The sequence below is a fragment of the Mandrillus leucophaeus genome, unplaced genomic scaffold, assembly GCF_000951045.1.
Source record: "Mandrillus leucophaeus isolate KB7577 unplaced genomic scaffold, Mleu.le_1.0 Scaffold185, whole genome shotgun sequence".
NCBI lineage: Eukaryota > Metazoa > Chordata > Mammalia > Primates > Cercopithecidae > Mandrillus > Mandrillus leucophaeus.
Genome location: NW_012101865.1, coordinates 117,542 through 145,475, shown reverse-complemented (window position 1 = coordinate 145,475; position 27,934 = coordinate 117,542). Strand labels below are relative to the sequence as shown.

Below are 27,934 nucleotides of genomic sequence, written 5' to 3'. Positions count from 1 at the left end.
CGGGTTCAAGCGATTCTCCTGCCTCAGCCTCCTGAGTAGCTGGGACTACAGGCGCCCACCACCACACCCAGCTATTTTTTTATATTTTTAGTAGAGACAGGGTTTCACCATGTTAGCCAGGATGGTCTCGATCTGCTGACCTCTTGATCTGCCTGCCTCAGCCTCCCAAAGTGTTGGGATTACTGGCGTGAGCCATTGTGCCCAGCCTATGACCTCATTCTTAACGTCTACAATATACTGAATATGCCTAGAAATGAAACTATTGGCTGTGCCTTGCTCCCTAGTTTAAAAAAAAAAAAAAAAAAAAAAAATCAGTCTGTGGGCCAGGCACGGTGGCTCACACCTGTAATCCCAGCACTTTGGGAGGCCAAGGCAGGTGGATCACTTGAGGTCAGGAGTTCAAGACCAGCCTGCCCAACATAGTGAAACCCCATCTCTACTAAAAATACAAAAACTTAGCCGGGTGTGGTGGCATGAGCCTGTAGTCCTAGCTGCTTGGGAGGCTGAGGCAGGAGAATCGCTTGAACCCAGGAGGTGGAGGTTGCAATGAGCCGAGATCATGCCACTGCACTCCAGCCTGGGCAACAGAGCAAGACCCTGTCTCAAAAACAAACAAACAAAACAAAAACAAACTGCTGTGAAATGCAAAGGCCCCTGTGGGATATATTTATGTTTCTACCTACCAATCAGTTTAATCAGAGAAGAATAATCTTGAAGAAGAAACCAATGAATATTTACCTGTTACAAGAGAAGTGTTTAGTTTTGGATCATGGACTTGCTAATTTTATTTTTGGGGTATTAATATTGATCTTGCTTAGTTGAACCATAATTTGTTTGTTGTTGTCAAGAGCCTGTGCTTCTCAGGCTAGGAGCTCCCTAATGATATAAGCTGTGTCTCCCCCATCAGACTAGAAGCTCTCAGAGAGCCAAAGTCACATCATCTCCTTAGAATAAGGATTCCCAGGGAGTGAGGCTGTGTTTCTCCATCAAACTGGGATCTTCCTAAGAGCAGAACTGTGTCTCCTCCATCAGAAGGGAGCCCCAGAGAGTCGGGGGTTGTGGGGAGGTGTAGGGTTAGGAGAAGAAAGAGGTAAAGGGATGTGGCTAGAGATCATACAGGTGGGGGCAAATCTCTGTTCTCTGACACCAGGGAATTAGGTGTGAGTCTTGGGTCACTGTCCTTCTATCCCTCTGGGCCTTAGAATTCGAAGAGTCTGGCAGAAAAGGAAGTGTGGAGTCAAGTATGGCTGCCTGACCATCTCACACAGCACGGTGAGGCCTAGAGGTGGTGGGTGTCTCAGGGCACGATGGACCCTCTTCTGGTGTTCTGAGCAAACAATGTCAAGCCCTCCCTCCAAGACTGACCCGCAAACCTAGGTCCAGGGAGCTGGAGACCCTTGTGGGAGGACAGATGGGACCCAAAGGCCCCAATCTAGTCTTAGTCTACACACGACATCCTTGAGGTGCTGCTGGGTGAAGAGAAACACAAATGGAACAGGATGATTATGCCCATTTAACAGAGTGGAAAATGGAGGCCTAAAGAGTGGGGAGGGCCAGAGGTAATGCATACATCCTCCACCCCCAAATTCCCACAGATAAACCGGCCCCCAGTGAAGCTGACCCTGCTGACGTGCCAAGTGAGGCCAAACCCCGAGGAGAAAAAGTGCTTCGACCTGGTGACCCGTGAGTGGTCTCTGTGCCTCTCCCCTACAGCTGCCCAGGGCTTCTCTAAGACACCTATCAGCTCCCAGGGGACTTCAGTGAGGGGTCTGTGTCCAGTTCCACACATGGTATTGAAGAGCTGCTACTGCAGGCATAAGAATCCTTAGGTCCAGAACACCCACATCACATTAAACGTCAAAATGCACCCACTTTCCATAATAAATGGGACTATTTTATATAGAGTATATTTGAGTGGATTTGGGTCATCTGGGTTTTTAAATCATTTCTTTTTATAAAAATATTGTACCTTTTTTCCCCAAATACCCAGAGCTGAAGGAGATGAAATTATTGTTTCTTTACATTTTCCACTTTTCGTTCTTTGGAGCCTTTGGTGCAGGCTTTGTGTGAGAGCAGACACAGGCTGAGAAAGACCTAGATCTTGTCCTCAGGAAGCTCTCTGGCAGGGGTGTGGGGTGGGTACCCAGGACTGTAAGATGAGGGGGCTGTCCAGAAGATGGGTGCAGATATAGCCCCATAGGAGATTAGGGAGCAGGAAGGCCTGCACTGCTGTGGGGAACCAGGAAAGGCTCTTGGAGGAGAGAGTATTTGAATTTAGCCTTGAAGGACATGTAGAATGAAGAGTTTGTGGGGTGGGGGCTTTTGAGGAGACAGGATTAGCATGATGAAAGGCATGGAAGCAGGAGAGTGGGGCCGGCCAGTTTGGCCAGAGTGGAGGGTTCATGTAGCAGAGTGAGAGATGAGGCCTGGAAATCCCTCTTAAAAGTTTGGACCTTATTTCCTGGCAATACGGAGCCATGGGAGATCTTGGAGCAGGGCAGTAGGGCAGTGGTGTAGTTACAGCAGAGCCTTGGGCACAACAGTTGGGAGCTGGTACAGGCTGGAGAAAAGAGGAAATGGGAAGCAGGGAGATCAGACAGGTAGCCTGGTCGCCCCGGAGGAGACCAGGAGGAGCCCAGTGGGATGGTGACAGTTGGTTCAGAGGATGCCCTGCCTCTGAGCTGGGTTCTCTGGGGTTCTATGCCCTGGGAGACCTCATCTGAGCCTGGAACCAGGGCTTCACGCAGAGAGAGCTTTGTTGGGATCCTACTTCGGAGGCCACTTCTGAGAAACTGCCCCTGCTGTTGGCCACTGTCATTCTGCTCCCTTCCCACTCCTAGCTTGAGAGTCCAACTTGGCAGGGACACATCTCCATGTGGCCCAGCGGCTTTTGGCGGGGGCTCCCTGGGCTTCGGGAAGGCCAGCAGCATTTCTGTGGGCCAGAAGCCCCCTTCTCTCCCGACAGACAACCGGACGTACCACTTCCAGGCAGAGGACGAGCACGAGTGTGAGGCGTGAGTGCCTGGCCAGCCTTGTGGGTGGGGGCGGCAGCCCTATCTCTTCCCGCCTGACATCCCCGTCCCACCCCGCTCAATCTCCGCAGGTGGGTGTCAGTGCTGCAGAACAGCAAGGACGAAGCCCTGAGCAGCGCCTTCCTTGGGGAGCCCAGCGGTGGCCTGGGGTCCTGGGGGGCTGCCGGGCATGACGGGGAGCCCCATGACCTCACAAAGCTGCTCATCGCGGAGGTGAAGAGCAGGCCTGGGAATAGCCAGTGCTGCGACTGCGGGGCTGCAGGTCAAGCCTCGGGGCCCGGGCTGGAGGGAGGGGGAAGTAGAGGGGAGGTGCTGCACCTCCAGGCTCCAGCTGCTTTCCTCTGCAGACCCCACGTGGCTCAGCACCAACCTGGGCGTGCTCACCTGCATCCAGTGCTCGGGCGTCCACCGCAAACTGGGCGTGCGCTTCTCGCGCATGCAGTCACTCACCTTGGACCTGCTGGGCCCCTCGGAGTTGTTGGTGAGGGCGGGGCGGGGCCCGGAAGGGGCCAGACGCGGAGATAGGGGTGTAGTTTCATCCAGTGGCGTGGCGAGACTTGCAGGTTGTGGGTGGGACCTGGCCAAGGTGGGCTGGGACAAGCCAGGTAGCTGGTGTTCAGGGGCGGGGCCTGAACCGGGAGGGCGCCCGAGGGGCGGGACTCTGGGGGCTCGGAGCTCCACCCCGTGCAGGCCTAACCACCCGGTCTTACTCTGCCCCACCCCTGTTTTCCCACGACTCCAGCTGGCCTTGAACATGGGAAACACGAGCTTCAATGAGGTCATGGAGGCCCAGCTACCCTCACATGGCGGCCCTAAACCCTCACCTGAAAGTGACATGTAAGGGGATTCTCAGAGAGAGGGGCGTCCTGCCTACGGGATTCTGCCTCCGCAGCTCCCAGGGTCGCAGAAAGGTCTTAGATCAGAAGTCTGGGGAGGCTGGGCGCAGTGACTCACGCCTGTAATCCTAACACTTTGGGAGGCCAAGGCGGGCGGATCACTTGAGGTCAGGCGTTCAAGACCAGCCCGGCTAACATGGCAAAACCCCGCCAGTACTCAAAATACAAAAATTAGCCGGGCGTGTTGGCGCATGCCTGTAGTTCCACCTACTCAGGAGGCCTAGGCACGAGAATTGCTTGAACCCTGGAGGCAGAGGTTGCAGTGAGCCGAGATTTCGCCACTGCACTCCAGCCTGGGTGATAGAGTGAGACTCTGTCTCAAAAAAAAAAAAAAAAAAAAAGCCTGAGGAGCTGGGGAAGGGGAGCCTCAGATCTGGACATCTTCAGGACATGGTTCTGGAGAAAAGGAGAGCTGTATCTCCTGTGGGAGGGCCCCAGGGATCAGCTGGACAGACACGGTCCATGCTCTGAGATCCTGTGGTTGTCTTTGGTAGGGGCACCCGCAGGGACTACATCGTGGCCAAGTATGTGGAGCACAGGTTTGCACACCGTTGCACACCTGAGCCTCGGAGACTCTGGACAGCCATTTGCAACAGGGACCTCCTGTCAGTACTGGAGGCCTTTGCCAATGGGCAAGACTTTGGACAGCCGCTGCCAGGGCCTGATGCACAGGTGAGAACCCCCTCCAAGGGCCACTTATAACCCACCTGCCTCACACTCTGACATCTGCTCAAATCTCACCCATCAGAGTGGTAAGTGGGAAGGAGCACAGCTTCAGTCAAGCAGACCTGGGTGGGAATCCTTGCTGTTTTTTCCTAACTGTGTGATCTAGTGCAGGTTACTTCTCTGAGTCTCATTTCCTCATCTATAAAAGGGGTTAATAATAGCACCCATGGTGATGAAGTGAGAATTAAGTCATGTATATAAAGGGCTTAGTGTACAATGGGTATGCAATAAATGTTCATATCTTTTTCTTTCACCTAAGTAGCCCTGAAATGTAAGGGCAGGTCAGTTTAGAGCCAGGAAGACCACATTGCTTTGGCTATTCCAAGAACAAACACATGAGCATGGGGAAAGGATATCAGAGACATTTGAAAAAGTAAATCAACAGGAGTTGCTGACTGATTGGACATCAAAAATTGGATGTTGGCTGGGTGCGATGGCTCACGCACTGTAATCCCAACACTTTGGGAAGCCAAAGTGAAAGGATCACTTGAGCCCAGGAGTTCAGAATCAGCTTGGGCAAAATAAGGAAACCCCCATCTCTACAACAACAACAACTAACATTTAGCTGGGTATGGTGGCACACATCTGTGGTCCCAGCTACTCAGAAGGCTGAGGTGGGAGGGTGACTTGAGCCCAGGAGGTTGAGGCTACAGAGAGCTGTGACTGCGCCACTGCCCTCCAGCTTGGGTGACAAAGCGAGACCCTATCTCAGAAAAACTAAAAACGGGTGTCTTTGAACTGTCTGTCTGATATCTTGGTGGGCTAGCCAATGAGCAGTGCAGCACTTAGGTGAGGTAAGAATTTGGAACAGCCTATACGTGTGTGATAGTTGAAAACGTGAGGTTGCTGAGGTCTTGGTGGGGAAGTACAATCAGGGAGAGGAGCCCAGAGCCGAGAAAGAAGTTTGGGTAACACCTGTTGGGGGCAGAGGAGGAAGAGCCATGAAAGGGAACATTGAGAGAATGGCCCTTCACCTTCCTGCCAAACATGAGGCTCTGCCCTTGCAGTCTCATCTCTCCAGGGTTCTGGCAGCTTCCTATGGGAGGATAAGAGGGTAGCAAGAGTGCAAGAGGGAAATACTGGGTTGGAGGCAGGTGCACTAGGGGGAAACTCAGGAGTGGATGTGTTTTCAGGCACCTGAAGAGCTCGCCCTGCACTTGGCTATCAAAGTTGCCAGCCAGGCCTCCCTGCCTCTGGTGGATTTCATCATCCAGAATGGGTGAGAGCCTCCCTGCCTGTCTCTCTGGCTCCTCACACTCCTGCTCCTTTCCTTCCTGTTCTCCCACTGTCTTCCCTCCTTTCCCCTCCCACTTTTTCCCCTGACTTTGATCCCTTCATTGATCTGTTCCCCTTCCTTTCTCCCTGAACCCTCCTCTCCCCAGTGGTCACCTGGATGCCAAGGCTGCTGACGGGAACACGGCTCTGCACTACACAGCACTCTACAACCAGCCCGACTGCCTCAAGCTGCTGCTGAAGGGGAGAGCTTTGGTTGGCACAGGTGGGGTTTGAATACCTCCTCCGTCAGACTCCTATTCCTGACTGCCCCTTGTGTGGACTTCCGATGGTCTCGGGCTCTAATCCTGGCTTACTTCTGACCACATCTGTGATCTTAGGGGTTTGTCATTCATCTCTTAAATTTCAGCTTCCTCATCTGTAAAATGGGAATAATACCACTGACCTAGCAGGACTGCTAAAGAGAAAAGAAAATATTTCTGGAAGTACTTAGGCAAATAAATATTAGCTGGATCTGAATAATAATGATTGTAATAGCTAATATTTATTGTGTAACATATGCCTGGCAATGGGGCAAGTGCTTTACATGTGTTAATTAAACGAATCCTCATAACCACTTCATCAGGTAGTTCCAAATACTCATCATAAACAATTTTGTCCCAAAAGGTTATACAACTTGCCCTGTGGTCACATAGCCAGAACATGGCAGAGCCAGGATTCAAACCCAGACATTCTGATTACAGAGGCCCGTCCTCATCTCTAAACTGTAATGTTTCTTTGACCATGACCATGACCATGACCATGACCCCTGACTTTCCCCCCTCACAGTAAACGAAGCAGGCGAGACAGCTCTGGACATAGCCAGGAAGAAGCACCACAAGGAGTGTGAGGAGCTGGTGAGGTCTCGGGGAGGCAGGGGGCCCCGACCCTTTCTCTCTCCCTGCTGAGCCCCCAACCCTCTGAACTGCCAAGCCTTTGTGTTTGGCAGCTGGAGCAGGCTCAGGCGGGGACCCTTGCCTTCCCTCTACATGTGGACTACTCCTGGGTAATTTCCACAGAGCCTGGCTTTGACAGTGAGGAGGATGAGGAAGAGAAGGTGGGTCCCAGCCCTGTCCCTCAGACCTCTGGATGGCAGAAGGAAAGAGCCAGATTGGGCTGGGTGTGTGTTGGCGGGGGCGGTGAGGTGGGGGGACAGGGCTACACCAGAGGAACCAGGCTGCCCTCATCCTCACTCTTTTGTCCTGGCAGCGCTGCTTGCTGAAGCTCCCGGTCCAGGCCCACTGGGCCAGTGGAAGGCTGGACATCAGCAACAAGACCTATGAGACTGTCACCAGCCTGGGAGCAGCCACCCCTCAGGGCGAGAGTGAGGACTGTCCCCCACCCTTGCCAGTCAAAAACTCTTCTCGGACCGTAGTCCAAGGGTGTGCAAGACGTGCCAGTGGAGGTACAGTTGGATGCCCAGATAAATGCTCACCATGCCATTCACAGAGGGCCTGTATATGCCGGGGCACTGAGCTGAGTGCATATGTTAGTCCATAGCATCCTTATGATGACCTCCCAGATAGGGGTTCTCATCTTCCCCTTACAGATAAAAGAACAGAGGTGTTAAGTCACATGTTTAAGATCTCACAGGTAATAAGTCTCTGATGTAGGATTCAAATATCAGCCCATCTTATTCCAAATTCCTCAATGCTCCACTTAACAAGAGAGAAAAGAGTTTATTGAGCATCTCCTTCATCCTGAGTCCTTTGAGGGCTACCAAGACACAGTCTAGTAGGGGAGATAAAAACTGGAATGCAATTCATTATAATACAAGGCACAGTGTGATATAGAATGTGAATCCCAAAAGGACAAGGACTTCGAGTGTTATGTTGAATACTGTTTTTCCAGCGCCTAGTGCAGAGCCTGGCTGTTCTCAAGAACTATTAGTTGAATGAATGAACAGACTTGTTCTGGGAGGTCAGGGCGGTTGGGGAGGGAGCATGTCCTGCTGGGACTGGGGGTTGGTTTAGGAAGGCTTCCTGGTGGGGATAGCATCTGAGTGAACCTGAGGGATGGGCAGGAGAATCCAAACTGGGATGGGGTGTGAGCACAAGCAAAAAAGTGAGTCAGCATGGTCCTGGCCACCGTGAACAAAGGCTTCATCAGTTGAAGGAGAATACCGGACAGGTAGATGGGGAATGGACTATTGGCAGAGAACCAGAAGAGATCCTAGCCCAGACGCGGTGGCTCACACCTGTAATCCCAGCACTTTGGGAGGCTGAGACAGGCGGATCACCTCAGGTAAGGATTTTGAGACCAGCCTGGCCAACATGGTGAAACCCCATCTCTACTAAAAATGCAAAAATTAGCCAGGCATGGTGGCATGCACCTGTAATCCCAACTACTGTGGAGGCTGAGGCAGGAGAATCTCTTGAACCTAGGAGGCGGAGGTTGCAGTGAGCGAAGATCGTGCCACTGCACTCCAGCCTGGGTGACAGAGTGAGACTCTGTCTCAAAAAAAAAAAAAAAGAAAAAGAAAAAGAAAAAAGATCCTAGAGGCCAGAGACTGCTTTGAGGTTGGGCACAGAGCAACTGATAAAGAAAAGCTTTGTCATTTCTGATTCCAGATCATTCTGAAGTCTCCAGCCTGAGTTCAGAGGCCCCTGAGACCCCTGAGAACCTGGGCAGTCCAGCCTCCTCCTCCAGCCTCATGAGCCCCGTGGAAACTGGGGGTCCCAGCCAAGCCCCACCCAACTCTGAAGAGGGCCTCCGAGAACCCCCAGGCACCTCCAGACCGAGCCTGACATCCGGGACCACCCCTTTGGAGATGTACCTCCCCGTCAGGTTCAGGTTGGTGAGGGCTCAGCTCTGCGACCAGGGCAAATCCCCTGACTTCTCTGAGCATCCATTGATTTCCACACCTCTAAACAGTACCTGCCTGGGTCACACTCCATCTCTGGGTCCATCACTTATGCAGAAATGTTGGACCCTGGGACCCCTTCCCCCTTCACACACTTGCTCCCAAATCCTGCATGGAGAGCTGAGGAGGAGCCAGGGATCCTGCCTGCTGATGTTGGAGTAAAGGAGGCTTAGCCCTCTGTGTGGCTTATTCTAGAGGCTCTCAGTGGGCTCTTCACTCTGTCCCCACCTCCAACCCAGGATCCAGTCTTCTCCCTTCCTTGCAAACCTATTCAGTCTGGAGTTTGGGGAGAAGTAGACCGGGGATATCCCCAGAGTCTTCTGGAGGTCAGTTCCAGCCTTCTTGGGCCTGTGATGGACCTGGTCTGGGGACCTTGTGGACTCTACCCACCCATCCTAAGCCCCCAGACTGACTCTGTTCCTGAGCCCTTTCTCCCCACTCTGAGGGGCTCTCTGGACACAAGGGTCACATTGGCCTTTCCCTGCCTTCCAGCTCTGAGAGCACTCGCTCCTATCGGCGGGGGGCGCGGAGCCTGGAAGATGGTCCCTCAGCCAGGCAGCCTCTGCCCAGAAGGAACATGCCGGTAGGAACTCTGGGACCATGGTTCGAGGGGCGGTGGCAGGGTGCCTGAGAGGCAGAGTTAGTCAAGAGTAAGTGTATTGGGGTGGGAGACCTCCCCATGATTGGGGTACAAATGGACCCAGGCAGCCACAGTTTGGACAGTCCCTGTCCTAGTGCCCAGGTGGCCACGGTTTGGCCAGTCCCTCTCCTGGTGCCCAGGCGGCCATGGTTTGGCCAGTCCCTCTCCTGGTACCCAGGCGGCCATGGTTTGACCAGTCCCTGTCCTGGTGTCCGGTGGGCAAGGTTTGGCCAGTTCTTGTGCTGGTGCCCAGTCAGATGCGGTTTGACCAGTCCCTGTCCTGGTGCCTAGGTGGCCGCGGTTTGGCCAGTCCCTGTCCTGGTGCTCCTCTTTCCCTGCTCTAGCCCAGGGCTGGGTGAAGCTGAGGAGAACCCAGGCCTTGACGGATGCCAGTGGTGATGAGGCCCAAGCTCTGGCTTTTCCCCGGGGGAGGATGAGGGAAGTTGTGTTAGCCAGGCCAGTTGCTCAGAGAAGGCATCACTTCCCTGCAGAAGAGGCAGGATTAGGTGGCCGTGTACCAGCCCTTGTTTGCCTAACTTTCCCCTTGTTCATTAGTCTCCTGGAATCCACAGGGACTTTCAGATCCCAGGCATAGAGGGATGTGACAGGGACAGGGCAAGAGCTGTCATCCTTAATGCAGCTTCTCCCTGCTGAATCACCAAGTCTCCAACAATGGCATATATTAATTGAACCTAGGAGTGGGCACAGATCAGAGCCAGTTGTGTTGGGAAGGAAGCCTCTTCTGTCCCTTGTTCCTCTGGGAATTCCTCAGAATGGCATTGGTTATGTTGGGAGTCAGAATGGCAGGGGCAGAAGCTGGTTCTGTCCGGGGAATCATCATCTTTAATCCACCAGAGTTAGGCACGAGACACAAATCTATGTCCACATCCTGGTTCCACTATTGCCCTGAAAACCAAGTATCCATCAGATGGCATTTAATTGATGCCTGTGATTGTGGTGTGTATGATAGCAAGAGCTTGAGCTTTAGAGTAAGGAGACTTTGGACAAGTGGCTTTACTTCATCAAGCCTCAGTTTCTTTGTAAAGTGAGAATAATCTATCCACAATAGGACAGATGTGAAACTGAGTGAGGTGAACACCTGGTGTGTTACAGGTGCTTTGAAAGTGTCAGTTTCATCCTTCTTTCTGCAGGTTGGCGTCACTGAAGGAGATGGCTCAAGGACTGGGAGTCTCCCAGCAAGTTCTGTGCAACTTTTGCAAGACTAGCTCCTTGCTGGCCCCCTCATGTCCCATTCTGGGCCCCAACGTTCAGCGCTCACAAAACTGGGGAGCTGAGACGTTTGTTCTCTTGGATCTCACTCTCTCTGTCACTTGTACCTCTGTGACTGGCCTTCTTCCTGCCATGGGCCATGTCCCTACCAAGGACACATGGCCTTTCCCTGTTAGGGCTGATGGCAGTTCTTTTCTATCTCATTACCCGCTAGGGGCCTGGGAGCCCTGTGGCTGGATCTGAGTGCTCCTGAGCTGGCTTCAGTTACAGAACTCTCAGTCCCTCATCAGATCGAGACTCTATTTCCCCCATCTGTCTGGGGGCTTCACAAGGGCAGGAGAGCCCTCCATCACTGACTTCCAGATCAGGGACCCTGCCAAGTAGGGACTGTCTTCTCAGCCAGCCGTTTATTAGTCTAGTATTCCTTTACTAAATTCCAGCTCTATGTCTGGACCTGTGTTAGTCACTTCAGATGCCACACGAGTAAGACAGGGGCCCTGCAGGGGTGGTCCTTTGGTGGAAAGCTGGTCTTAAGGGTTGGGCTTGGGAATAGGCAGGGTCAGATTCCAGGGCATGACTCTGGACTCAGCGGGTTTATACCTGTGTGACCATTGCAGTTGTCTATAGACCACATCCATTCTGGCTGTCAACATGCATGCTATACTGGCTGTTAAATAAAAATATTCTGAATATCACCCCTTTTGAGGGACAGCACAGCCTTCCCTAGGCACTCTCCTACATTCCCCAGCCAAGTAGTAGAGTCGAATGCACCCACATTTGCCTGTGTCCTTGATTTAGCAGGAAGGAAAGAAATGGTCTGGGTTGATAGATGCCCACTTCTCTTCTCTTTCTCTTGGTCAACTCAGGAGCCTTTTAGTCTGAGGGAATGGAGAGGCAAAGAAATAAGGGAGAGTAATAGAAATGGGAGGGCAGAGACTTAAGGGTTCTGCTTCGCAGCACTAGAAATTCTATCATTGCTCAGCCCCAATGAGAAAGCAGATACACCTAAGCCATCATCAGCTGCTAACATCTCAACTTGCCAGTTGCTGGGTGCTATGCCCTGGCAGGAACGGGCCAAGCCAAGCAGGGGAGACCAGAGAGCACCAATGGCCAACACTGCTGCCTGGCTGTGGAGGCTGTGCTGTTTCCCCTGGAGACCTGACCAGTCTGTGGTTCCCACAGGACCAGGGTTGTCTTTTGAGTCCCCAGTGTCTGGTTTCATTCATCTCAGATTTGTTATTTCACTCATCTCTAATAAAGGATTGGGGGGTCAGTTTCCAGTGGTTTCATTTATGTGATCTAAAGAGCAACAGGGAGGGGAACGGAATCTTGGGGCTTGAAATTCTTTCTCTGGACCTGGCAAAGGAGATGGCCTGATGTGGAATAGTGGTTTGCAACCACAGTGTTTTGCCCCAGGGAACTTCTGATAAAGCAGAAAACAGTTTTGACTGTTCCCAACTGGAGGGTGCTAGTGGCATTTAGTGGACAAAGGTCAGGGATGCTCCTAATCATCCTATGGTGCACAGGTCAACCCTCCATAGCAATGCAGTATTCAGTCCAAAATGTTAATAATGCCAAGGTTGAGAAACCCTGGAAAGAACACTGGACTGGGAGTCTGGAGACCTGAAATTCTAGCTCTCCCGTAGTCCTCTGCCACTGTCTCTGCTGATTGCCCCTGAGACAAGGATTTGGGAGTAAGTAGCTTATCTGTGAAATGATCCCAGGAAGCATAATGAGGGAATAGAGAAGTGAAACAGAAAGTCAAAGAGCAATAAAGAGCTGGGTGTGGCGGTGAGAACCTATAGTCCAGCTATTCGGGTGGGAGAATTGCTTGAGCCCAGGAGTTCAAGGCTGCAGTGAGCCATGATGGCGCTACTGCACTCCAGCCTGAGCAACAGAGCGAGTCTCTGTCTCTAAATCTTGTTGAGGACCTGTGAGAAACAGTATTGACTACAACATGCCTTCGCATTGTCCCATTGAGAGTAAAGAAACTGGATGTTTTCCACCAACTCCGGTTTCTTGCTGGTTGGGGGTATCCTTTCTGAGGGCATCAATTTCCTATCACCCCAAAGCTCCTAATCAGAGAAATGTGGGGAGCTGTCCAAGGTGTGTCCAGGAATTATCTTCCAGTGACCTGCAGGGTGGATAAGTAGGCAGAGGGGATATGATGATATCAACAGGGTCCAACCCTGAGAGGATCATCACCCTCTTTAGGCCTCAGTCTTCCCATCTATACAATAAAGAGGTTGGACTCCATGTTTTCTTAGGGTCCTTCATACGTGGATGTTCTAGGTGACCGGCAGCGCACCATGCTCAGGTCACACAGCTTAGGGTGGGGACTGGGTAGAAGTTTGAGAAAAATTCTTTTTTTTTTCTTTTTCTTTTCTTTTCTTTTTTTTTTTTTAATGGCTCTGTCTCCCACACTGGAGTACAGTGGCACAATCAGAGCTCACTGTAACCTTGAACTCCTGGGCTCAAGCAGTCCTCCTCCCTCAGCCTTCTGAGTAGCTGGGACTATAGGCCCATGCCACCATGCCTGGCTTTTTAAAATAATTTGTAGAGACGAGGTCTCTCTCTGTTGCCCAGACTAGTCTTGAACTCCTGGCTTCAAACAGTCCTCCTGCCTTGGCCTCCCAAAGTGCTAGGATTACAGGCATGAGTCACCACTCCTGGCTGTTTTTTTTTTTTTAAGGCAATCCTAAGTAGCCTCAGGCTGCTGAGGTTGAATCGCTTCAACCCAGAAGGGCTTGGCTGGGATTGGCCAAAAGGCCTCCCAAAATCCCAAACCATTAGAGTCTAACCTCCCAAATGTGACTGGCAGCACTGCATGCTCAGGTCCCACCCACTGCCTCTCCCCCACACTCCTCACCTCTGTGCTGCAGCCATGCCAAATTTTCAGTTCCTCCAACACTGTCAGGCAGGCCAGGCACCCTCCCATCCCTAAGCTTTGCACATTTGGAACTCACTCCAAGAGAAGAGGACTGTTTTGCTCCTCTCTGGGTATCCAGAACAAGAAATGCCTGGCACATATTAGGTGCTCCATAAATATATGTTGAATGCCTCTTCCTTTCTTCCGTGAACACTCTGCCTCCTCCCCTCCATGGCCGCTGTGTGCTTCAGCCCAAAGTTTAAACTTCGTTTCTTCAGAGAAGATGACACCCTAAATAGTGCAGGTCCCCTCAAATGTGTCCTTAAGGTCCTTCACTGCTTCCTGCCCTTCACCCCAGCTATGATAAATACATTAATTGACCGTGTCTGTTTTTGTTTAAGGTTTCTCTTGCCCATAGACTGACTCTCAAGCTTTCTGGGACCAGGTCTGTCTTGTTCATTGCTTGGACACTCAATATGTATTTGTTGAATGGATGAAAAAACCCACTCTGTCCTCCCTTGATCCCAGTCACAAAGCAATTAGAAGATAGGTGTTCACACCAAGCTGCCTCTGCGACCCAAGCTGAAATGGCATTCGGTCAGGAAAATGGGGAGATTTCACTCGACACCCCAACCCCAGCTCCCGCAGTCGCAACCTGCACACCCTGTGGACCACTTTTCATGCCTTCCCTCCAGGTTCCTGAGCCCCACTCCCGTCACAGGAAGATCATTTTCTGTCCATTAAACTCATTTAGCAAGAGAACTGGATCTGTGGGAGATACTTGGAGATCACTGGAGATCATTCCATGGGAAGGCAGATCTGTGCATGGCTGGGGAAGGTAGACACAGTTGTGTTTCCACCACTCCACCAAGATGACCCTTCTAAACCCAACCCCACTGAGGGGGCACTGGCCTGACCTGGCAGCCTTGCACCTGGATCAGTATTTCTCAAAATTTGGTGCACGTAAGAATGAATCTTGTCTGTAATCACAGCTTTGGGAGGCTGAGGCAGGAGGATCCCTTGAGACCAGGAGTTTCAGACCAGCCTGGGCAACATAGCAAGACTCACTCTTTACAAAAAAATTTTAAAAATTAGCTGGGCATGATATATGAGTCCCGCCTGTAGTCCTTGCTACTCAGGAGGCTGAGGCAGAAAGGATCACTTGAGCCGGGGAGGTCGAGGCAGTGAGCGTGATTGCTCCACTGCACTCTGGCCTCAGCAACAGAGGGAGACCCTGTCTCAAAAAAATAAAAATAATCTCCCCCACAAGCTCTCACTACTCAAGAGTGTAGTTCTGGGACCAGCAGCAACCCCAGCACCTAGGAGCTTGTTCAAAATGCAAAGCCTTACTAACAAAATAGCCAGCAAACTAAGTTTTAGGTAACACAGAGGCAAACAGGAGCCTGGATACACGTGGCATGCACAGGCCGTGTGCAGGATGGAGTGAGTGCAGGTTAAAGCAGAGCTGGATTTAGTGATCTACACACACACACACACACACACACACACACACACACACACACACACACGGGATTCGAGCGCACCCAGTTGCCTCCACTTGGGCATAGGCGCGGAACTGAGTCCTCCCGTTTTGAGATGCAACGGTGCAGAGACCCGGGAGCCCAGAACGCTTCCCGGGGCCCCTGGGACACCCTCGGGCGCCCCTGCGACCGCCGCCTGTGGCCAGGTCACAGCCTCCTAACTTGCCAGAGAACCCTCCTTCCCAAATCTCCCTTCGGTCCCCCGGCGCCCCTGGAAGCGCCGGAGGTGGAGGGTCCCCCCTCTCAGCCTCGTTCCTCCCCTGAGGCCCGACCGGCCGGCGCGGGCAATCAGTGCCCTGGCAAGTCCTTGAAGTCTATATTTAGTGCCCGCCACCCCTCCCCCGCACAGTTGGAAGGCGGGCGGTGGGGGGTGGGGGTGGGGAGAGCCCCGCCCCCGCCGGGCGTGTGTGTCGTGTGTGTTTGGGGCCCGCTCGGGTTGCGCGCCCTCCGCCTTCGCGCCTCCTGCACCCGAGGCCCGACTGCTGCCCCTGCGCCCCTCGCCCCGCCAGGCGTCGCGGGCCAACATGGGCCAGGAAGAGGAGCTGCTGAGGATCGCCAAAAAGCTGGAGAAGATGGTGGCCAGGAAGAACACGGTGAGGCTGCAGAGTTTGGGCCACGGCCCCCGCCCCCGGGAGGCGCGGGCGAGCCCCGGATTCCGGGGTGGGGACGTACTGGCGGGGCGCGTACGGGACTCCAGGACCCGAGGGAGGAGCGGCTGGTGCAGGGCCCAAGGCCCCTTAGGGACCCTTGCTGAGCACCTCGAGGTGGGTGTGTGCGTGGCCCAGGACGCCAGGGGGATCTTGCGGGTCCCAGAGGCGCGACTTGTGCACGTCCCTTTGGACGTGTAGGGTTCACCCTGGGCAGCTAATGCGGGGCCCAGGAAAGCGGGCGAAGAGAGCTGGAAGTGGGAAAGGACTTTGGGAGTCCCAGGACTTGGCGTGTGCAAAGCCCGGGGAGTGGCGGCGATGGCGGGGGCGGGGCTGGGGGCAAATCCTGGTGGCCCGAGAAGTGGCAGAGAAACTTGGACTGACGGGGGTACTGAGCTGCATCCCTGCACCCCGGAGTGGGTCTGCGGGAGAGAAGTAAGAGGCCGTGGATCGTGCGACCCCACAGCTTGGGGCGTCAGGAGCGGTTCTTTTGGCAACTTTCCCTTTCCTTGGCCTTGGGGTGCGGCCCGGACGGGCGGGGGCCGAACAGGTGCGGGGGCCCGCGGGGCGGGGGAAGGGGGCCGGGCTGGAGGCCTGTGCAGCAAGGGCGAGGGCGGAGGGAGGAGCGGGCTCGGCGGGAGGTTGGGAGCAGGGCTGACAGCCCTACCGGAGGGTCCTGGCCAGAGCGCAGATCCAACTGGAAGTTAATGTTTGATCTTCCCCGTGATCTTTGCCTGGGGTTGGCGGCCGACTGGTCGCCTGGCCAGAGCAAATTTGGCCTTGGGTCCTGGAGGGCCTGGGCTCGCCCTGGGAGGGAAGAAAGGGAGCCTGGTGAGCATGACCATCCCACCTCCCCACCCTGTCCCTGGGTCCTCTTCCTCCCACCATCGGTAGCCATGTGCTGCAGCCACCTGCACTGCCAGGACCTAAGAGCCTGGGAAAGGAAGAGACCCTAAGGGAAGTTTTAGAGCCAGGAAGAGTAGCCAAGGCCCAGGGAAGGGTCGCTGGAGGATGGACACTGGGCAGTCCTGAGGTGGTGTCTATATAAAGGCCAGAGCCTCAGTTTCTCCATCTGTAAGAAAGAGATGAGATTATCTGCCTCTAGAGAAGGGATGTCACTGGATTCTTGTCTCTGCTGGCAGCGATGAGGATTGGAGAGATGAGACAGAGATGTAAACCCCTTAGTAGGACTCAGACCGGTGCTTGGTAAGAGCTGGCGAACAAGATCTGCTTCTAGGCAGCCAGGTCCAACACAAAAAGGTACAGCACAAACCTGCAGAGTGCTGGGAGCTTCTCACCCGACACTCCCAACCTCTACGCGCTCCCTATTCCAGACTCCTCCACAACACTCAGTGCAACTGAACCTCAAGTCATGGGGGGCATTTTCTCAGCTGGGGTTGGCGGAGCCCAGCCAGGGATTCTGAGCCAAATTCTAGTTCAAATAGAGAGGTTATCCCAGCCCAGCTCCTTACTGACCCCCAAGTTTGGGCCAGGAAAGAAATTCTGGGCCTCTGGGTAAGAGGGGTAGGGTGGGGACGCCTAAAGACCCAGGGACAAGCAGCCTGCTTGGGGTAGAGCTCTGGCTGAAGATGAAGGAACCTGCCATGGGCTCCCCCTCACTCCTTTTATGACCCTAGGCAAAAGCCACTCAACCTTCCCTCTCTGGGCCTCAAGTTTCCTCTTCTGTGAAGTGGGAAGAGGAAATGGTGTCTTTTGGAGATGGATTCCTGTGGAAGTGCCCAGAGCTGTCCCCAGAAAAGATGCAAGTCTGGCCGCAGGGTCCCTGCAGCGTGGAGCCAGTTTACAGCCACGTCTGCGCCTGGACTCTTGGCAGCATCTGGGTGGGCACGGAGCTCTGGGCGTCTGGCCGAGAAAGGTGGGGCCTGCTCTAGGAGTGAAAGTGGACCCGCCCAGCGGTGGTTAGGCAGAGGAGGACATACTTCCTGTAATAAGACGGATCCTCCACGTTGCAGCTCAGGCCTGGGGTTTACTGCCAATTGCTGAAGTCTCAGCCACTTAGGGCTTTGTCACATCCTCTGAGCATGCACTAACAGAAGCAACTTCAAACATACAACAAAGTGCCTACGGTCACAGCTACACACACACACACACACATAGCTATAATGTGCGGCTACAACACAGCAGTTAAACAAGCAACTGAACCTAACTGCATATGAGACATGGCTACTGACACCAACATGACAAGCATCCTGATCCATATGACCCACATTGACCATTAGAGTTACAGAATGATACACAAAGACAGCCATACACGTGCGCACGCAGCACAGCTACACCCAGACATGCAATGCTACAGACTAGCAAACAGCCACATTTATACATTCAGATGTTATAACACAGGCATCATCCCACAAAGACAAATAGATACAGCTGTGCCTAGAGCTGCATATTCACAGCTCCACACTTAGACCAGAGATACTGCTGGCTGCAGAACCCATATGTGTATTCAGAGAGATACACCCAGCAACATTTGCACAAGGCTTTGTGAACCCAGCTACAATCCAGGCTCATGGCTGTTCTTCTCCAATATGACCCAGTTATACAACCGTGACACACAAGGCATATACCCAGTGGGGAGCTGGAACTGGCTTAACACTGATTGTTGCATTTTCAGGAATTTTGCAACCTGGTGGTTAAACACAGCAATTGTTTAAAAAAATTACATTATCTGCTTACAATTAAATAAATTATATTAAAAACAAAGGTAATGAATCCTCCAGAATAATCACTTCCTGATTATTTTACTACATTGTACTGTCATGTATGGTCAGAGGTAATTTACTTCTATTGTTATCTGTACGATGGAAATGCTATAGAATGTACATCTAGAGTACTGTACATCTCCTCCCAAAACTTCCTTCAGTTCAGTGACAGCATGTCAGTAGCTTGAAATTGGCCATGGGATGAGTGTTTACACCACAGAAATTGGCAAACACTATAGGTCAGTTGTTTTTTTTTCCCCCCTTGAGAACTGGTTGTTAAACGTTGGCCAGCACACCACTGCACTTACCCATGTTGATATTCCATGATTGTGTATGTGTAGACAGATCTATGCCTACGCTAACACAATTTGTATAGTAGTTAGAGCCCAAAAGGCCTGAGTTTGAATCCCTGCTTGGCTCCTTATAAAGCATGTGACCTTGAGAAAATTACTTAACCTCTCTGTTTCTTGGATTGCTCCTTGGTGAACATGGGATAATAATTCTGTAAAAATGGGACTAATACGCAGGACCCACCCGATAGGGTCATTGTGAAACTTAAATGAGATAATGCAGGTAAAATACTTAGAAGAGTACCCAGTACATAGCAAGCCTTTAATTAATGTTACACTTGGAGTTGTGCACCCCCAAGTTCACATGCACACACATCTGCAGGTCACGCCTCTGAAAACATACCGCGAACCCAAGTTCTCAGGGAGGCTAAGGACTGACAGAGGGCAGCTCTTGGGACATGGTCCAGGTCCTGGCAGGGTGGGGATTGGCAGCTGGAACCATGAAGTGTGGGCCAAGGATAGGAACATACAGGACACAGTCAGCTGGTGCTCCCCAGGGAACTGATCTCAGGACAGCAGGCAGGTATGGCTTCTAGGAAGGGGTTGGGGGAAAGGAGAAGGCTGAAATGGGTCAGAGGGTGTCCAGGGCCTGGCAGCTCACAGATTTTCAAACCTAAACCTTATTTTTCTCCCACCCGCCTTCTTTCTGCTTTAATCCTGCTCAAGTTCATCCACTCAGGAAGCACTGGGCTCTCTGCTGAGCCCTAAGGTCTCAGAGATTAGAACGGTTCTCTTTACCTGAGAGAAGTCAAAGTATCTGTCCACACAAAGACTTGAAATGAACGTACCTGGCCGGGCGCGGTGGCTGAAGCCTGTAATTCCAGCACTTTGGGAGGCCGAGACGGGTGGATCACGAGGTCAGGAGATCGAGACCATCCTGGCTAACACGGTGAAACCCCGTCTCTACTAAAAAATACAAAAAACTAGCCGGGCGATGTGGTGGGCGCCTGTGGTCCCAGCTACTCGGGAGGCTGAGGCAGGAGAATGGCGTGAACCCGGGAGGCGGAGCTTGCAGTGAGCTGAGATCCGGCCACTGCACTCCAGCCTGGGCGACAGAGCGAGACTCCGTCTCAAAAAAAAAAAGAAATGAACGTACCTAGAAGCTTTATTTTTAGCAGCCCCAAACTGGAACCTATCCATAAGTCCCATCAACCAGTGAATGAATTTAAAACATTGTGGTAGACTGAGCGTGGTGGCTCACGCCTGTAATCCCAGCACTTGGGGAGGCCAAGGCAGGAGGGTCACTTGAGACCAGAAGTTTGAGACCAGCTTGGGTGACATGGCAAAACCCCATCTCTACAAAACAATACAAACAATTAGCCAGATGTGGTGGTTCATACCTGTGGTCCCAGTTATTCGGGAGGCTGAGGTGGGAGGATCACTCGAGCCTGAAAAGTCAAAGCTGCAGTGATTGTGCCACTGCGCTCCAGCCTGGACAACAGGGTGAGATCTTGTCTCAAAACAAACAAACAAACAAACAAACAAACTGTGGTACAATACATACAGTGGAAAACCACTCAGCAATAAAAATGAACTACTGATCCACGAGACAACATGGATGAGTCTCAGAAATAATTATGCCCAAATAAGCCAGATAAAAAAGGGGTTTTGCCCTACATACTCTATATAAAATCCTTAAAGATACAAGGTCACCCATAGTAACAGAAGGCAGAATTGTGGTTGTTTAGGATTGGGGATGGAGAGAGATGGATTAGAAAGAGAACAGGAAGAAGCTTTTGGGGTTGGTGGCTGTGCTTTTATCTTGATTATGGTGAGGATTCCATGGGTGTACAGGTATGTTGAAACTCATCAAATTTTACGCTGTAAAATATGCAGTTATTGTATGTCAATTATACCTCAATAAAGCTGTTTTCTTTGTTTTGTTTTGTTTTGTTTTGTTCAAGTTGGAGTCTCGCTCTGTCACCCAGGCTGGAGTGCAGTGGCGCCGTCTTGGCTCACTGTAACCTCCATCTCCCGGGCTCAAGCGATTTTCCTGCCTCAGCCTCCTGCGTAACTGGGGTTACGGGCATGCGCCACCACGCCTGGTTAATTTTTGTATTTTAGTAGAGATGGGGCTTCACCATGTTGGCCAGGCTGGTCTTGAACTTCTGGCCTCAAGTGATCCACCCACCTCAGCCTGCCAAAGTGCTGGAATTATAGGTGTGAGCCACTGTGCAGACCAAGCTGTTTTGTTTTGTTTTTTAAAAAGGCCCCGGTCCTCAGCCTGCGAAGTTCACAGTGGGGAGGTAAGGGGAGGACGCTCCAGGCACACGAGCAACAATAAGCCAGGAAGGAATTCATTTTGGAGGAAAGATGGGGAAAGGGGAGGACATTCCTGGGAAGAGGCACAGCAGAACCAAAGGCTGGAGGTCAGGAGCCTGGCTTAGAGGGTTTGAACCCAGCAGGTGGCGGGGGATGAAGTTAGAGCATCGTCTAGGACAGAATGTTTCTCGTCTCTCTCCTTCCTTCTGCCCCTTGCCTGTCCTTCGGCCACGTGTCTGTATTCTCCTCCTCCGTGTACCAAGACCACACAGTAGTCAGAGAAGCCCGGGCAGGACCCGGGCCCCAGTCCTCACCTTGTGGTCTCCCACAGGAAGGGGCCCTGGACCTTCTGAAGAAGCTGCACAGCTGCCAGATGTCCATCCAGCTACTACAGGTGGGGTGGGGGTGGGAAGACTTGGGGCAGTGCCTGGGAGGAGAGCTGGTGGGTGAGGGAAAGACCCCCAATGGGGGAAGGTGGAGTCTGGGAGGAATTTCTGAGGGGAGGCTGCGGGGGTGGGAATCTTGAGGTGCAGACCTCCCAGGGAGCGACTGAGGGGGACACAGGGGCATCTTGGGGGCAGAGAGGGTACCTTCTAGGTGTCAGGGACCTCTGGGCCTTGGAGCAAGACTGGTTTGCTTTTCTTGAATACTCCAATTCCCAAGGCCCTGGGCCTGTGGGATCCAGGAGGCCAATGATCCAGGGAGAGGGAAAAGTCCGCCATTTAAAATCCCTGTGTGGCCCTTAAAGTCCCCAAATTTATCAAAAGCTCCTGGCGGTGAAAAATGAGCACAGACAGATGCAAGGTCGCATAGCTGGAGCTGCTGTCTCAGTTGAAACTGGAGCTCAAAGACACTAGAGGGAGCTGGCCACGGTGGCTCTCGCCTGTAATCCCAGCACTTTGGAGGCCGAGGAGGGCAGATCACCTAAGGTCAGGAGTTCAAGACCAGCCTGGCCAGCATGGTGAAACCCCGTTTATACTAAAGATACAAAAAGTAGCTGGGCACGGTGATGGACACCTATAACCCCAGCTACTCGGGAGGCTGAGACACGAGAATCACTTGAACCTGGGAGGTGCAGGGAACTGAGTGCAGTGAACTGAGATTGCACCACTGCACTCCAGCCTGGGCAACACAGCAAGACTCCATCTCAAAAAAATAGACACTAGAGGGTTGGGAATGGGAGGGGTCCTGACAGTCAGCCAAATGCCGCCCCCAACCCTAGGTGCAGCCTTTCACCAAAGCCACAGGTATCCTCCATGTCAGGCTTAGCCCTGGGCCCTCGACCTCGTGCAGAGCAGGGCCTCAGTTATAGTAGTGGGGTTCTGACCTCAGCCAGGAGTCAGGGCTAGGACTCTGGGGATACAGGTTGGAAAGGGAGGTGGTGGTGGAGCTGGGGCAGGACCTGCCAATGAGGGCAGCCATTCCTGTGTATCCATTCCCCGATCATGCCTTAACCCTGTCACTTTGCAGACAACCAGGATTGGAGTTGCTGTTAATGGGGTCCGCAAGCACTGCTCAGACAAGGAGGTGGTGTCCTTGGCCAAAGTCCTCATCAAAAACTGGAAGCGGCTGCTAGGTGAGACAGGACAAGGTTGACTTGAGTCCTGTTTTTCTTCTAGCTCTTGGGACAGGACTGGGCCTGACTCATAGCCGGCACTCAGTGTATGTCTGTTGAGTGACTTAATCAGTGACAGATGGCCTCTGGATCTGGGAGGTAGCTAGTGGGGGACTGCCAATGTTTGTGTACATAAGTACAAGATTTGTAGACTTGTGAGTTTTGTGTACATGCAACCCTTCTGTGTTTGTGCTCTCACGCATTTGTCTATATAATACATGTCTACACACATGCATTTATCTGAATATGTGCAGAGGTGTGTTTGCCAATGTATTTATGTCCCCATGTGAGAATGCATATTTGTACACATGGTTCTGTTGTATGTGCATTTGTGTGTAAATGTGTTTGCGTGTGTGTTGGGAGTGTGTGTGCAGCTGTCCTCGTCCCTGCCCTTTGCTCCCTGCCCACTAAAGTCATGCTGGGTTCTGCTGAGACAGAGCTTAGCTGAGGGACAATGCCACCCTTTTGCTTTCAGACTCCCCTGGACCCCCAAAAGGAGAAAAAGGAAAGGAAAGAGAAAAAGCAAAGAAGAAGGAGAAAGGGCTTGACTGTTCAGACTGGAAGCCAGAAGCAGGCCTTTCTCCACCAAGGAAAAAACGAGAAGACCCCAAAACCAGGTATCCTTTTCTGGGATGGAGACAAGGGAGCTGACACTTGCCACGTCCTCTGCCAGCAGCTCTGTGTATATTATCTCATTTAAACCTCGCATCCTGGGGAGGAAGATATTGGTATTATCTCATGCAGTGCCCCCTCTGGGGGTCTTCTTTGGCTCAACCAGACGTTAGACTCACAAGACCCAAATAGGCCATAAGTAGTATTGGCTTTGCCTAGAAGGATGCAGGGACAGGAAAGAGTGTGTCTGCAGGAGGGCCTCCAGCATTCCTCTACAGAGTTCCCATAGGAGACCACACAGCAGTCTAGAGCTCTTCTCTGGCCCACCCAGGCAACAGACGGGGTGCAGGGAAACAAGACCACAGTGGGTGTATACCTCACATCCAAATCTTGTAACAGTCCCAAAGACAAAGTTTCCAAGATGCTAGCAAAGGCAATAGCCACTTATAAGATTCACTGCACCTGGTGTGGTGGCTCACACCTGTAATCCCAGCACTTTGGGAGGCTGAGGCAGGAGGATCACTTGAGCCCATGAGTTTGAGACAAGCCTGGGCAACATGGCAAAACTCCGCCTCTACAAAAAATACAAAAATTAGCCAGGTGTGGTGGTGCGCACCTGTAATCCTAGCTACTCTGAAGGCTGAGGTGGGAGAATCACTTGTGCCCGGGAGATGGAGATTGCAGTGAGTTGAGATTGCCGCCACTGCACTCCAGCCTGAGCAAAAGAGCAAGACCCTATCTCAAAAACAAACAAAACCCAAGACACACATTATAAATTAAAAGGATCTCTACTTTCTGCATTATACAATAAAAATTTTAAATCTGAATTGTTGGGGTTTTTCACGATGATCCTGTACTGCTTTTGAAACAAAAAAACAATAATAGTGCTTTTAAAAACTAAACAAATAAGAGTGATAAAAATCTATTGTAGAAAATAATGGAAGGCCGGGCACGGTATCTCACCCCTGTAATCCCAGCACTTTGGGAGGCCAAGGTGGGTGGATCACCTGAGGTCGGGAGTTCGAGACCAGCCTGATCAACATGAAGAAGCCCCATCTCTACTAAAAATACAAAATTAACGGGGCGTGGTGGCGCATGCCTGTAATCGCAGCTACTCAGGAAGCTGAGGCAGGAGAATCACTTGAACCCGGAAGTTGGAGGTTGCAGTGAGCCAAGATTGCGCCATTGCACTCCAGCCTGGGCAACGAGAGCGAAACTCCGTCAAAAAAAAAAAAAAAGGAAAATTTAGAAAAGTAGAAAAAAAATCACCCACATTCCCACCACCCAAAGACAATCACCACTCTTGATGTGTTGGTGTATGGCTTTTCTTTCTGTTCTCACTTTGACTTGTTTTCTATAGTCATCCCCAATTTTAATAGTCTGCTTTTTAAAAGGTAATGCCTGTGAGATGGTTTTGTCACATTTTCTATGTTCCATTCCTTTCCATTGCTTATTTTGCAAGTGTATCCTACTTGGAAAAACCCTAACTGGCATCTAACTTTTCACATGAGTGTGTTTTCTTTTCCCAAAGGGGTTAGAAGTGTGGCTGGGGGGAGTCCCTGACCATCTCCACAGTGCCTAGTACGGACTGAACATTTACTGAATATTGCCAGCCCATTTGTAGCAGCATGGTCGCCCGCCCTGTGGATTACCTCCCGTTCATGCCCTGGCTGGTCTGGCCATGTCTGGAGCACCTGTGTGGTTATGAGAACCTTGGCAAATGAAGGACCAGGAGCAGGAGAGCTCTTGTGAGATGAAGTTGAAGGACTAGAGGCTGAACTACTGGGGACGGACCAAATGGGATTTGGGACTAATCTGTCACGTGGGGAGTGTAGGCATTGAGGTAAAGGTGGCAGCCTGAACATATGCAGTTTTTGTATTTGTTTGCTCCATCCCCAAGCCCCACTAAGTGAACAGTAAAGAGGCTGGGCGCAGTGGCTCATGCCTGTAATCCCGGCACTTTGGGAGGCCGAGGTGGATGGATCACGTGAGATCAGGAGTTTGAGGCCAGCCTGGCCAAGATGGTGAAACCCCATCTCTACTAAAAATACAAAAATTAACCAGGGGTGGTGGTGCACGCCTATAGTCCCAGCCACTCGGGAGGCTGAGGTAGGAGAATCGCTTGAACCCGGGAGCAGAGGTTGCAGTGAGCTGAGCTCCCGCCACTGCACTTAAGAGCAACAGAGCGAGACTCCATTAAAAAAAAGAAAAAAGAAACAAAACAGTAAAGGAATTTATTTTAAAGGCCTGTATGAGGACAACAGGTGTAGGAGAGGTAACAATGGAAAAGCAGAAAGCCAGGTTATGGGCTGAACTTGGTCACTTATGGCCTTCATCTCTGAGACTCAGTATTATGGCCTGAAACACAGACATCATTTTCTCAGTTCTTTCTTCTTAAAAATAAAATGTTTTATTTGTAATAGTCTTTAATTATATTTTAGTTGTTTTTGTTTAGCTATTTTGTGTTTTTTATAATACAGATAATTAATTGCTCATTGTAGAAAGTTTTAAAAATACAAATAAATAAGAAAATAGGCCAGGCGCAGTGGCTCATGCTTGTAATCCCAGCACTTTGAGATGCTGAGGCAGGTGGATCATGAGATCAGGAGTTCAAGACCAGCCTGGCCAATACAGTGAAACCCTGTCTCTACTAAAAATACAAAAATTAGCTGGGCCTGGTGGCGGGTGCCCGTAATCCCAGCTACTCAGGAGACTGAGGCAGGAAATTACTTGAACCGGGGAGGCAGAGGTGGCCGTGAGCCGAGACTGCGCCACTGCACTCCAGCCTGGGCGACAAGACTACACTCCGTCTCAAAAACAAAACAAAAAAAGAGATAAAGGCCAGGCATGGTGGCTCACCCCTGTAATCCTAGCATTTTGAGAGGCTAAAGCAGGCGGATCACGAGGTCAGGAGTTCAAGACCAGCCTGGCCAACATGGTGAAACCCCGTCTCTATCAAAACTACAAAAATTAGCTGGGCATGGTGGTGCGTGCCTGTAATTCCAGCTACTCGGGAGGCTGAGGCAGGATAATTGTTTGAACCGGGACCCGGGAGGCAGAGGTTTCAGTGAGCTGAGATTGCGCCACTGCACTCCAGCCTGGGTTACAGAATGAGACTCTGTCTCAAGAAATAAAATAAAACAAAGTAAAATAAAATAAACTAAAGTATCATTTATTATCTAGAAACAAGCACTCACATGTAATTGTGTGTATATATACATATATAAAATTTATATATGTATATATACATCCTGCTAGACTATTTCTATGCATTACTACCTATAAATAGGTATAAAGTACCTATTTGTTTTAATAAAATTGAATTACACTCGTATACTATTTTGTAAACTTTTCACGTACATAAATGTATTCATTTCAGTAGCAAGGTGTGTTTAGTGTAAAAAGTTTAGAAAATCAAACACAAGAAGAAAATAACAGAAATGACCATTGTTAACATTTTGATATATATCTTTATAGTTTTTTAAGAACATACAGGCCAGGCCAGGCTCAGTGGTCACACCCTTAATCCCAGCACTTTGGGAGGCCAAGGCGGGCAGATCACTTGAGGTTAGGAGTTCGAGACCAGCCTGGCCAACATGGTGAAACCCTGTCTCTACTAAAAATACAAATATTAGCTGGGCATGGTAGTGGGTGCCTGTAATCCCAGCTACTCGGGAGGCTGAGGCAAGAGGATCGCTTGAATTTGGGAGGCTGAGGTTGCAGTGAGCCAAGATCACCCCACTGCACTCCAGCCTGGACAACAGAGCGAGATTCTGTCTTTAAAAAAAAAAGAACATACTTATGGGCTGAGCAAGGTGGCTCATGCTTGTAATCCCAGCACTTAGGGAGGTGGAGGCAGGTAGATCACTTGAGCTCAAGAGTTAGAGACCAACGGCGAAACACTATCTCTATTAAAAGTAAGAAAAATTAGCTGGGCGTGGTGGCTTGCACCTGTGTTCCCAGCTACTTGGGAGGCTAAGGTGGAAGGATCACTTGAGCCTGGGAGGCGGATGTTACGGTGAGCAGAGATCACACCACTGCACTCTGGCCTGGGTGAGAAGTCTCAAAAAAAAAAAAAAAATTCATATGCACATTGATATTTATATTTTGTTAATAAAATTTGAAGTGCACTATACATTTTCAGGGACACTAAATTGTTATGCCCGGTCACTTTTCACAGCCATGGAGCTCTGAAATGAAGTTGTTGCTGAGGCTGAGCAGAAAATGGAGAGGTTTCTCCTCATTCTGCTGGGAGAAGCCAGTTGTCAGGGGTCCTATTTCAGCTCAGTTAATTAATTTCCTTTCTTTTTACTTTTCTTAATGATAATTCATTATACAAACACTGTAACCACATTAGTGAAACTTAGAATAAGCATGGAAAATATTTGTGCACATCAGACAAATTAAGCAGCTTTTATTTTTCTTCTTCTCCTCTCCCAGGCCTGGTCTAACTACATACGTAATTTTTCTATTCCTTTAGGCAGAGTGTAAATTTTTTTTTTTTTTTTTTGAGGCGGAATTTCACTCTTTTTGCTCAGGCTGGAGTGCACTGGTGCAACCTCGGCTCACTGCAACCTCTGCCTCCTGGGTTCAAGCGATTCTCCTGCCTCAGCCTCCCGAGCAGCTGGGATTACAGGTACCTGCCACCATGCCCAG

At 51.1% G+C, this 27,934-nt stretch overlaps 2 protein-coding genes across 2 annotated transcripts in view; both read left to right on the top strand.

The window, feature by feature from the left end:
- Window positions 1-11,935, top strand: part of ASAP3 (ArfGAP with SH3 domain, ankyrin repeat and PH domain 3) — a 29,573-nt gene extending 17,638 nt beyond the window's left edge. Inside the window, exons 10-24 of the mRNA XM_011977819.1 lie at window positions 1,203-1,272; window positions 1,596-1,683; window positions 2,966-3,014; window positions 3,104-3,294; window positions 3,380-3,513; window positions 3,775-3,869; window positions 4,423-4,600; window positions 5,788-5,873; window positions 6,037-6,152; window positions 6,716-6,783; window positions 6,876-7,046; window positions 7,136-7,331; window positions 8,497-8,719; window positions 9,282-9,372; window positions 10,581-11,935. Of these exons, the coding sequence (XP_011833209.1) occupies window positions 1,203-1,272; window positions 1,596-1,683; window positions 2,966-3,014; window positions 3,104-3,294; window positions 3,380-3,513; window positions 3,775-3,869; window positions 4,423-4,600; window positions 5,788-5,873; window positions 6,037-6,152; window positions 6,716-6,783; window positions 6,876-7,046; window positions 7,136-7,331; window positions 8,497-8,719; window positions 9,282-9,372; window positions 10,581-10,655 (1,831 nt within the window). The 3' untranslated portion in view covers window positions 10,656-11,935. The remainder of the gene's footprint in view (window positions 1-1,202; window positions 1,273-1,595; window positions 1,684-2,965; window positions 3,015-3,103; window positions 3,295-3,379; window positions 3,514-3,774; window positions 3,870-4,422; window positions 4,601-5,787; window positions 5,874-6,036; window positions 6,153-6,715; window positions 6,784-6,875; window positions 7,047-7,135; window positions 7,332-8,496; window positions 8,720-9,281; window positions 9,373-10,580) is intronic.
- Window positions 11,936-15,453: 3,518 nt separating this feature from the next.
- The window catches only part of TCEA3 (transcription elongation factor A (SII), 3), a 46,787-nt gene continuing 34,306 nt past the window's right edge, over window positions 15,454-27,934 (top strand). The window contains exons 1-4 of the mRNA XM_011977818.1: window positions 15,454-15,662; window positions 21,383-21,445; window positions 22,522-22,627; window positions 23,142-23,283. Of these exons, the coding sequence (XP_011833208.1) occupies window positions 15,594-15,662; window positions 21,383-21,445; window positions 22,522-22,627; window positions 23,142-23,283 (380 nt within the window). The 5' untranslated portion in view covers window positions 15,454-15,593. The remainder of the gene's footprint in view (window positions 15,663-21,382; window positions 21,446-22,521; window positions 22,628-23,141; window positions 23,284-27,934) is intronic.